Raw genomic sequence first — 12,004 nt, forward strand, 5'->3', positions numbered from 1 at the left:
TTAAAAATAAAGAACGCACACCTTCAGAACTTCAAATGATATTAACTACATAGCCAGTAGGAAGAGTTAATATAACTGGATGAAAGGACTTACTCTTCAAAACAGGCAAAGTTTTCTTAGATTTAACAACAAAAGCACAAGCAACAAAACAACAACAAAATACAGATAAACAGGACATGATAAAAATTTTAAATTTTTGTGTTTCTAAGGACACCATCAAGAAAGTAAAAAGATAACCCACAGAATAGGAGAAAAATTTTACAAATCTTATAAGGGATAGTATCTAGAATATATAAAGAATTCTTACAACTCAAGAAGATAAATAACCCAATGCAAAAATGGGTAAAGGATCTCAATAGATAGTTCTCCAAAGAAGATATTAAAATGACCAACAGACACTTGAAAGTATGTTCAACGTCATTAGTCACCAGGGATATGCAAATCAAAACCACAAGGACCCCTTGACATTGGTCTTGGCGATGATTTTTTGGACTTGACACCAAAAGCAAAGGCAACAAAAGCAAAAATAAACAAGTGGGACTACATCAAACTAAAAAACTTCTATACAGCAAAGGAAACTGTCAACAAAATGAAAAGGTAACCTACTGAATAGGAGAAAATGTTTGCAAATCATATATTTGATAAAAGGTCCAAAACATATAAAAACTCATACAACTCAACAGCAAAAAAAAACAATGTGGCTAAAAAATGGGCAGAGGATCTGTGTGATACTGTGATTTACATTAAGAAATATATATATTCGGTCTTCTTCCCATTTCTGGCATAGTACTCCTAAAACCCTTGGAATTTCTTAAGTCATGAGAGCAGGGGAGGTGTCTCTTGTTATGTTACTGAGGTGATTTTTGGACCCACCTAAGGATGGGGGCTGGTTGCCAGAAGAACCAACCACGTGATTAGAGGGTTGGAATTTTCAGTCCCATCTGCCTGGCCTCTGGGGAGGGGCGAGAGCCTGGAGGTTGCATCAGCTGCCAGTGGTCAGTGATTTAATCAATCATGCCTTTGTAATGAAGCCTCCATAAAAATCCAAAAGGACTGGGTTCAGAGAACTTCTGGGCTAGTGAACATGTGGAGGTACTGAGAGAGTGGTGAGCCTGAAGGGGGCACAGAGTCATGGGAACCTCTGACTGATAGCCAGTTGGTCAGAAGTACAGGTAAAACATGGGCTTGAGACTGGCGTCTGAAGTGGGGGGCAAGGGAGTCTGGTAGGACTAAACCCCTAACCTGTAGAATCTGATGGTATCTCCAGGTAGTGTCAGAATTGAGGTAAATGGAAGGACAACCAGCTGGTGTCTAGAGAACTACTTGGTGCTATGGGAAACCACCCACTTCCACACATTGGAAATTGAATCTCAGAATACATTTAATCTGAATAGACATCTTCCAAAGACATACGGATGGCCAACAGCTACATAAAAAAGGGTTCAACAGCACTAATCATCAGGGAAATGGAAACCAAAACCACAAAGAAATATCACTTCACATCTGTTAGAATGGTTATTATCAAAAAGACAAGAGATAGCAAGTGTTGGTGAGGATGTAGAGAAAAGGGAACCTTTATGCACTATTGGTGGAAATGTAAGTTGGTGCAACCATTATGAAAAACAGTATGGAGGTCCCTTAAATTTTTTTAAATAGAACTACCCCATGATTCAGCAATCCCACTTCTGGGTATTTATCTGAAGAAAACAAAAACACTGACTTAAAAAGATACATGCATTATATGTCTACACAAAAACCTGTACAAGAATTTTCACAGCAGCATTACTCATAATAGCCAAAAGGTGGAAACGACCCAAACGTCCATCAATTGGTAAATCAATAAACAAAATGTGGCAAATCCATACAATGGAATAGTATTCAGCCATAAAAATAAATGAAGTACTGAAACATGCTTCAGAATGGATGATTCCTGAAGGCATTATGCAATGAAGGAAGCCAGACACACAAGTCCACATACTCCACGATTCCATTCATAGGAAATGTCCAGAACAGGCAAATCTATAGAAATGGAAGAGATTGCCTAAGGCTAAGGAGGATAGGGAAGTGGGGTTGGTTTCTTTTAGGGGTAATGAAAATTAAGTGTGGTGACAGACGCACAACTCTGAATATACTCAAAATCACTGAATTGTATGCTTTAAATGGGTAATTGTATGATATGTGAATTACAGCTCCATAAAACTGTTTGTTTATATATATATATAATGGGAATAATAGTAGTCCTTCCTGTGGGTTCAAAACATTGGAGGACAGAGCAATGTCTTGATAACAAGTTTGTGATAAAAGCCCAGGGGCCGGGCATGCATGGTAATGAGCTGTCAGCTAGAGGTGAGTCAGCCTTGGGCTGGTTCTAAGGAAATGCCAAGGTAAATTGAGGCTAACTTTGTGGAAACTGAATGTCCAAGAAAAGTGAGGAATGCTCTCACCAGCCACCGCTCTCCTCTCACGGTTCTCTAGAGCGCATTTCTCAGATGGCTTCTGGAGATCTTGTTAAAGGACAGATTCTGACTCAGCGGGTCTGGGTGGGGCACAAGTGCCTGCATTTCTAACAAGCTTCCCTGTGCGGTGCCATCTTGCTGCTAGGCCACAGGCCACACCCGAGTAGGAAGACAGGAAACTGAAGCTCAGAGGGGCTAAATAACTTAACCCAGGCCACCCACTCATAAAGGGCAGAAGATTTGAACTCAGGTCTACTTGACTCCAAAACCCAGCTTCTTTCCACCAGACCATCCATGACGTGGTATCTGCACGCCATGTTCCAAGAGAAGCCAGATCTGAAAGAAGGATCCAGGATGTGATGGGCTCTGGAGCCCACAAAAAAGGAGGAACAGCTAAAGAATGAGAAACGTGTGAGTGATCTTAAAAGAAGACTCAGGAAACATGGCAGCTGGCCTCAAGCCTAGGAAGATCTGCCCTGTGGAGCAGCCATGCCCACCTACCTGGATGGCCCCTGTAGGGGCACTAGGCCAATGAGGAGACACACGAGCATATCAGTTTGGGCTCCTTAAGAAGAACGTTCTAATAGAGCTGTCCCGGAACAGGCCAGGCTCTCCCAGACTACAAGCCGGGGCGCCAGACGACACCTTCATGATTCTGATATATCTCTATACTACCTTCTTAGCCCTACCATAAAAGAGGCATCATTTGCTATGATTATAAAAATAAATCTTACTCTGATAAATCTTTAAAGTCTAGCTAAGGGTGCTCAGCTGGGAGACCTATTTTCTTTTTTTTTTTAAAGGAGATTAACAAGTGTTAGCTAAGCGTTAAAGCCATATTAGTAGGAAACAGAATCTCTTTCCTTGATATATTTAAAATTGAAATAAAATTCAAAAGATCATCCTTTTTCTCCTTCTGAAATTCAGCTGTACCACCTAAAATCATCTTGGAAAGCACTGGACCTAATGATCTAAACACCCTTTCAACTGTGAGCTTCTGGAACCTTGTCTCCCTTCTCTAAAGCTAAATAGCCCTAGTTTCCTCGAGCCTTGTTCAAATGGTTTCAAGCCCTCTCAACCCCCCCGGTTGCTCTCCATGGATAAGCACCAGTTTGTTTCAGCTGCACCCTGAGCAGCAACCAAAGAGAACGGGGCTGTAATTGAGCTGGAACATTATGCTTCCATTAAGGCAGCCCCAGGTTCCATCTGCTTTCCAGCAGCCCACTGCAATGTCCAGGCTCACTGCGTTTCCAAGGATGACGACTGCCACCTGTTTCTTTTTATCCAGGTGGTGGAGAGGTACATCCTCCCCAGCCCACCCTTGATCTCTGGCTGCTTTTGGATGGACTGCATGACATTATCCAACAAGGCAGTTTTGGATTAGTAGAAAGAACAATGGTCTTACCATTAGAGTAGTTCAAAAACAGATTAGATTGCCCTAGTGTGGTGTTACCTTCTTCTCCATGATGTTTGCAAGCAGAATCCATCAGGGAGGTAACTCAATTGCCAAAGTTTGGCCAGCAGTTGACAAGAAGGCCTCCCATTCTAAAACCCTGTGCTTCTATAACACAGCACTCAGACAGAGAAGAACATGCAAAAGTGCACCATGATGGAAGAATACTTCTAATTTCACGCCTACTCTCTGCCCTAGATGGTCCAAAGCATCAGATTTTCTGCCACAAATCATTTCATCCTCACAACTACCTTGCGAAGTAGCTAAGATGCCCCCATTTTGCAAATGACCAAACTGAGACTTGGAGAGGCCAAATCACTTATCCGGGTCACTCAATCAGTTGTCAGAGCCAGGATGCCAAGTCTGTTGAATCTGATGCCAAAGTCCAGGTTCATCGATTCTATTCTGCAGGTCCCAGGAAGAAATGAGAGAAGCAAAAGGCCATCAGTTGATGGGAATCTGGAATGCCAGGATAAGCAGTTTTGATTTAATATAGGAGGTAAGAAAAGACTACTTTTTTGATGAGGGGAGTTATATTTTTAATCTTTGGAAACACTTGAGTTCAGTTAATAATTTAAAAATAAGAGGAATAGTAAAACAAGGGGAAATAAATGAAAGATAGGGCTGTGGGGAGGTACAAAACAACTAAGGAAGGGAGGGTTCTTGGCAGCCTTCGGCTGTGTGCCTTTGGCTGTGTCCCCTCGGTGACAGAAACCAGCCACTGATTAGAGAAACAGTCAAGCATGAGCCCCGCAGGGAACAGCCAGACAGAACGAGGGCACGTACTTCACAAACCACCTTCACGGAAGGCACATCCCCAGTTTCTTACAGGGGAAAGCTGGACAGCTGCATTGCAGGCAGACCTCATTTTACTGTGCTTCACTTTACTCTGCTTCACTTTATTGCATTTTTTTACAAATCGAAGGTTTGTGTCAACCCTATGTCGGCGTCATCTTCCCAACAGCAATTGCTCACTTTACATCTTTGTGTCACATTTTGGTCATTCTCGCAATATTTCAAACTCTTTCGTTATTATTACATTTGTTATGATGATCTGTGATCAGTGATTTTTGATGTTACTATTACAAAAAGATTACTATGACTTGCTGAAGGCTCAGATGATGGTCAGCTTTTTTAGCAATAAAGTGTTTTCAATTAAGGTGTGTACATTGTTTTCTTAGACATAATGCTACTGCACACTTAACAGACTACAGTATAGGGTAAATATAACTTTTCTATATTTGAGAAACCAAAGAATTCGCGTGACTCTCTTTACTGCCATATTGGTTTTACTGCAGTGGTCCGGAACCTGCACAACATCTCTGAGGTCTGCCTTAACTCACATCCTCAGGGTAGCCCGCCAGGAATATTAACTACTTGCCACCAGGGAATTCACAACTCCAGGATGTTTTTCATTTGCTCGCAGGGTTATTGGAAGTTACTACGATGAATTCAATCAGCTTACCAATAATTAACTCATACACGGGCTTATCAAACAGCTCTGATCCCTTTAGCTTCCATCTAACCACACAAACACAAGGCCTTCACAAATATAATTGGAAAATTATAAAGTAACCAGGGACAGCCTTCTCAATGGTCACAGCTAAGCACATAACTGAAGTGGCACATGTGTCAAAGCTGTGAAGAGGCTCTATGGTACCATCGGCTGCTTCGGAGTCCACATGTTTCAAGCCACAAGAGGTGCATTTACATATCGTGCCTGCTTCAAAATACCAGACTAAAGAGCATGAGGTGTGGATAACACCTGAGTGCTTTTCAGAAATCATGCAAAATTGCAGCAACCATCATAGAGCCCCAGCAGCAGGAAAACATTTGGAAACTTCATTTAAAGTTCTATGAAATATAAAGAAAGGTCCAGAGTGAGATTTCTTGGAGCTTATGAATATTTATTATAATACATTCTTGAAAACGATCAAAAAATTAAGTACAATAGAAATAGGAAACAGATTTTTATGAGTCAGTCATATATTTGCATTTTGCAAATTGCAGTTAAAGACCTATAACCAGAATATTGTTAAATGCCAAAAAAAGGCAGAAGAGAGGGCTGCTGATATTTGGACATTTTCTTAAAACTGGCAAATGATATTTTCAGAGTTTTTTGACAATCTGTTTCCCAAGGAGTGCACATCCTGTTACTTTCACTAACCTGGTGCCAGCTGGAGTCACAAATTCAAGGCAATGTCAAAGGCCTGAGGTTATCATAATCCCTTTGTTCAACCAGGGCTTGACCTGACAGGAATAGGAGATGTCCTGAACCTTGACCAGAAAGCTCTCACACACAGCTCAGCCACCCCCAGCCCTGGAGCAAGGAGGAGGCTTTGCCAACATGCCCAAAACTCCCAGACAGCTAGCTAAGCACACTCGTGTCTCAGGATTAGTAACAAGAGAAGCGTTAACAACAGTCTACATGGTGAATAACGTTCCCCAGTCAAGGAGGTCACCTTGGGCTTTGTGACACTCATCGAACAGGGCAGCCTCTGACTACAAACCCCAGATGGACATGCGGTGTTTAAGGCAAAAGTCCATCTCCAGGGGAGCTGGAGAGCTGAAAGAGGCCCCTTTGCAAATTGTAGTTAAAGACCCATAACCCCAAACTTTTACCAGACACCACAACACTGAAAGAGGGCTAACTCACTAAGGGTTTGTTTTTTTAATTTCTTATTAGGAAAGCAATATATGGGAATTGTAGGAAATCTTTAAAACACATTAAAGTATAATAAAGCAGTAAATTTCTAAATAGGATTGAATTGGGACTCCCTTGAAGTCAGAGACGAGGAGTTTGCTTCCAGCTCACTGGTGGCCTGGGCTCCAGGTGGACTGATAGCCTGGAACCCTCTCCATCCTCACACTGCTCACTGCCAACAGCCCCAGACCCCTGCCCTATATGCACCTGAGCACAGCCATCCACGTGTGCTCAGAGCACTCACTCCAAGAAGCTGAAATTGGTCAAAAACGGGCTCTTGATAATGCAGAGGGAGAATAAATGAATTACAAATTACATAAATTTCACCACCAGAAACAAAACCCCACCGGATAATCACCTTGCAAAAATCCCCTACCCTACACCAGCTGACCATCAGAAGCCTCATTTCCTCATCTGTCTGGCAGGGATAAGAATGGTCCCTGTGCTTTGCAGGGCTGCGGTGACACTCCAACAAAAGGGCTCCACCCTGTGCACACAATGTTATTAATAAGAACAGTAAGTGCTACCCTTAAAAGCAGCTTTGAATACTGCCACTATGGGCAAGAAGGTGTCTGGTGTCTTCAATACAAAAATCAATGTGTGTCAATAAACAGAAACCATAATGCCTTACCAGATCTCTAAAAGCTGAAAATAAACCAGTTCTGCCTTGATGTCCTTCTAAGTCCAGCCGAAGGGTACAACCATCATTTCTGAGGTGTTTGATTCCATTTGTTGTAAACAAATCAGAATCCTTGTTTATTAAATTAATTAATAACTACCAACCTGTCTTTGTGTCCTGGGGATTAACCAAGACCAAGATTTTATGTTGAGGTTCATCACAGTGCACAGTGCAAAAGCAAACAGACGAAGCTTCAAGTTTAACCTGAAAAAATAGCAAAATCACCATTTTGTTCTGTCACCACAGTAAGGGCACAAGAAATTGCTTAACAATTAAATTAGCACAATATTCACTGAAAGAACACTGTTGCACAGAAGTTAATCTGACAGGACGGGGCTTCCCTGGTGGCACAGTGGTTAAGAATCTGCCTGCCAATGCAGGGAACACGGGTTCAAGCCCTGGTCCAGGAAGATCTCACGTGCCGCAGAGCAACTAAGCCCATGCGCCACAACTACTGAGCCTGCGCTCTAGAGCCCACGAGCCATAGCTACTAAAGCCCACGTGCCTACAGCCCGTGCTCCGCAACAAGAGAACCCGCCACAATGAGAAGCCCGAGCACCACAATGGAGACCCAACACAGCCAAAAATAAAGTAAATAAATAATTTTTTAAAAAAATTGACAGGATGGAGGCAACATGAAAATGGAAACCTTACCCACTCTGAGCTAAACACGAGGGCAATCTGACGACGGCCCTTCCTCTATCTCCCACCCAGCAAACCTGCTCTTCCCCTTGCTCACCTGTCTGTCTATCCAAGTAATGACTGAACATTTCCTCAGCTGACCCCCTTGCGGTCTCTCCTTCCATTCACTTCCTGCCCCAGCAGCCTTCCCCACCCGAATCCCCGTCGGGCCTCCACCTGCCAAAGCAGAAGGCCACATCCCAACCTCAGGCTGCACCTGCCAAGCCGACCTCAACTGTCCCCCTGCAGCCACTCTATGCAAACAGCCTAGACAAGCCTGCGTCCACCCGCATTGCCACTCAGGCTGCCTGCTGCCCTGGCTCGGATCCCTGCAAGCAGCCTCAAGAAACCCACACCTTCTCTGGGCCCTGCAGTCTCAGCTCTGGCTCTGAGGCAGCCCCGGGGGGAAGATCCTCAGTGCCCAGCACCTGTTTGCTCATGACCACAAGGAATACCAAGCAGCACATGCAGGCTCTCTGATGCTGGGCTGCCCCAGAGCCTTCTCTCAAGCACCCACTTGCCAAGTTCTGTTCCCGGCCATCGAACCCACTGGTCTCAGCTCCCAAAGCAAAAGGACAACACGCTCCACTCCAAAGTCTGTTTTGAAAACCAAGGAGAGTGTAAGAAAATGAGAAAAGGACGTGTCGGCTGAGTGAGGCAGGCAGGCTGCTTGTAAAAGTTTACAGCAGGCCTCCTTGGTTTCAGAGAATTGTTTCTTAACAAATCCTGAGACCCATAAACATCTTGGTGGCTCCCAGTCTTCAAGTCACCTTAACGAAGAGCCCCCCCAGCTGGCTCCCTGTGGTGGCTATATGAAGCACAATTCACCCATCAGACGGCCGTTACGAGGCCATTAAAAACAATATGTACAAAGCATTGGATTAACATAGAAAGATGCTTATTATAGACAATATTGTACTCTGAGTGTGATCTGAATGTTAAAAAAGCATGCCCAGAAATAAAATCCAATGGAAACACATCAAAATGTTCACAGCAATGAACATGGGTGATTTTATTTTCTCTGTCCTTGGCTATAGTTCCCAAATAGTATACACTGAGCAAGAAAAATCAGTAAGTATTATTATATTTTAAATATGATAAGACAATTTCAAGACTGAAAACAGAGTTAATTATGAAAAGAAAAGACTTTGAGGAGGACCAGAGTGATGTGGTGTGGTACATCCTTGTCTTTTTTGTTTGTGTGTTTAAAAAAATGTCTCTGGTTTCAAAAAGAAAAGTTAAATTTGCTAAAAGCAATGAGGAGGTCTATCATCATCGCAAATCAGACTATTTCAAAACCTGCTAAATGGTAGGAAACTGCTACCATTTCTTAATTAATTGCTAAAATGGTAGGAAACCAAATGATTATTTTCAGGACTCTTTTTTTAGAAGGGGGAGAAGCAAATAGGTAGAAAGACATTTCAGCATTTCTAACACATTAAAACAACTTAATTTTAGTAACTGTCTTATTTTATTATGTTTTTGCTAATAACACTAAAATTATTCACTCTGTGAGCATACTACATATTGGGGGGGGGGTTGTTGCTGTTAAGCGACGTAATCCATAAATAAATGTGAAATAAAATCAGATAGATGACTGAAACTGCACCCTAAAGTACTTCAGCGCTAACTCCTGTATTTCGCCACACTTCTCAGATTACCTAGCATTCCCCCCCTCCCCGACTCCATCCAACAACCCTGCAGCCCACCAGCCCCGCAGTTCCCCAAGAGTAAGCCCCTAGTCTTGACTGAGAGCTTGCTTGTTTTCTGGTTTAGCTATCACTAGGGGGCGCTGAAAGCGTGTGAGTACAGCCACCTCCCTCGGCAGATCAACAATAAGGAATCACCCATGGGAGCTGGATTCTTCCAGGAGTTAATTACAAACTAGCATCTCCAAAATCTCAAGGAAGCCACACTATATAAACTGTACAAGCCATTGTTTTAATTAACTCTGGAACAACTTCAATACAGCAAAATAAAACCCTGTCTTCCTCAACCAACTTTGCCTGCCAGAGAGCAATGATTTCTGTTATGAGTGAAATCTTATTCATATAAAACAAGAAAATCTTGCCTCTTTCAACAGATCAGCCTCAAATCTGAAAAAAAGGTAACCAATTTAGGTACAGCCCAAGATTCACATATTATTTTTATTTACTTCAGGGGAGGGGGGAAGGCCTTAAAAATAACACAATTATTAAATTTCACCCACAATCCCACTATCCTAACAAATAGTTTTCATTTCTGTCTTCTTCCAGCCCATATTCAAAATTCAATCTTATTATTGCTAAAAATCGTAATTGATATAACTTCATTCCAAGTCAGAAACTTTTAGGACTAAGTCAAACCTTAGAGACTAAAGGTCAGTCAATCCCCTCATTTACAAATGGGAAAACTGAGGCCAGTCAGGCAATACACACAGCATCTCAATTAATCCTCATAACAACAGTATGAAGTAAGCACTATTATTGTCCCAACTTCTGAGATGAGAATAGCAAGAGCAGAGAGGTAAAGACACTTGCTCAAGGTCACACAGCTATTAAGTGGTAGGCATGGGATTCACAGCAGGCTACTTGGCTGACTGCTTTATAGAACTGGACTTATCCTCAAGACCTCAGAATCCCAATCCAGGATTCCTTTTGCTTCTCAAAGTGGAATTATTCTAGTATTCACCCCAGAAGGTTTTTTTTTTTATCTGTAATGCTCTTTCACTAACATTCTCCTTTTTAATAATTTAGATTTTACAGAACTCTCCACCAATGAGGAAGATCACACATACCTGCTCCCCAGTGGGAAGAGAGAAAACGTCTGGTGAGGGCCATGCTCCTTCCCCAAGAGTGGCACAGTAAGCCAGAGCCGCTTCCCGATGCCCAGCAGGGTCATCTTCCAAAATATCCACTGGGTAAATGCCTGCTAGGGGAAAAAGAAGGCAAGAAATGACGTGAGCTTTCCTCTCTCATTGAAATAAAAGTCACTTATTTCTTGAATATGAAAAGAAAAAAGCAGCCAATTGAAACTTGCTTTAAAAATCCTGTTCACCGGGCTCCCCTGGTGGCGCAGTGGTTGAGAATCTGCCTGCCAATGCAGGGGACACGGGTTCGTGCCTCGGTCTGGGAAGATCCCACATGCTGCGCAACGGCTGGGCCCATGAGCCATGGCCGCTGAGCCTGCGCGTCCGGAGCCTGTGCTCCGCAATGGGAGAGGCCACAGTAGTGAGAGGCCCGTGTACCGCCCCCAAAAAAAAAAATTCTGTTCACCTATTTTTTTTTAAGTGAAAAAGAAAAGAGCAGTGTAGCAGCAGGAACCAAAAGAAAATAGAAGACATTCCTGATGGTGGGGTTGGCACCAACCCCAAGGAGACATGAGGTTCAATACGAACCCTCTTAGACCACTGCAGAAACTTCCTTTCATACCCCCTAACTATCAAATGGTTTCCCAAGTATTTTCTAGTAGTGTCCTCCACTACAGCTACATGTACAAACAGGTACCCTGAGAGCTGACCCCAGCTGCTTAGAACCTTGCTAACTTTGACAAAATCCAGCCTGAGTTTTTAGTTTGCCAGCTTACATTTGCCACGAAGTTAAGATTTGTCAATTCTTCTCCTTTAATTGGACTGCTTTATTGTAAGACAGTTTAAACGTACTAGTTAGTATGAACTATAAAACTACATGTGTAAACCGAAATGGCCATTCACAGATAGACTATTGCACAGATTAATTTGCAAGTTATCTCCCAGCTCTACTCAGCATCTCTTTCTTATCACCGTACTTTTAGAGGAAAATTATATCCTCGAATAATCATACAAATTGAGAGCATACAATTCAGCTTGGAAATGGCAGTTGGTTTTCTCTTGAGATGCTGGCTCATCTCTGGCTGGCAACATCCCTGAGTGGGAGGGGGCTCTGTAGCTTCTGCCCTTCCGTGGTCCCCTTCTCTGATGCATTTCTGGGCCTCCTATGGTGGGAAGGGTGCCAAAGCAGCTGTCTTCTTCTTCTTCCTCTCCTCCTCCTCCCCCCTCCTCCTCCCCCTCCCCC

General features: G+C 42.9%; 1 protein-coding gene across 3 annotated transcripts in view; it reads right to left on the reverse strand.

Annotated features, from left to right (window-relative positions):
• The window catches only part of FAM169B (Protein), a 98,480-nt gene that overhangs the window by 67,457 nt on the left and 19,019 nt on the right, over positions 1-12,004 (reverse strand). For all 3 annotated transcript variants that reach the window (XR_003001376.1, XM_024732041.1, XM_024732042.1), the window contains exons 2-3: positions 10,750-10,883; positions 7,397-7,496 (exon numbers count right to left, since the gene is read on the reverse strand). Coding sequence is in view for 2 of the 3 variants with exons in the window: in XM_024732041.1 (XP_024587809.1) it covers positions 7,397-7,496; positions 10,750-10,883 (234 nt within the window). In the remaining variant the exon portion in view is untranslated. The remainder of the gene's footprint in view (positions 1-7,396; positions 7,497-10,749; positions 10,884-12,004) is intronic.

Source organism: Neophocaena asiaeorientalis, unplaced genomic scaffold (genome assembly GCF_003031525.2).
Source record: "Neophocaena asiaeorientalis asiaeorientalis breed wild unplaced genomic scaffold, Neophocaena_asiaeorientalis_V1.1 scaffold362, whole genome shotgun sequence".
Taxonomy (NCBI): Eukaryota; Metazoa; Chordata; class Mammalia; order Artiodactyla; family Phocoenidae; genus Neophocaena; species Neophocaena asiaeorientalis.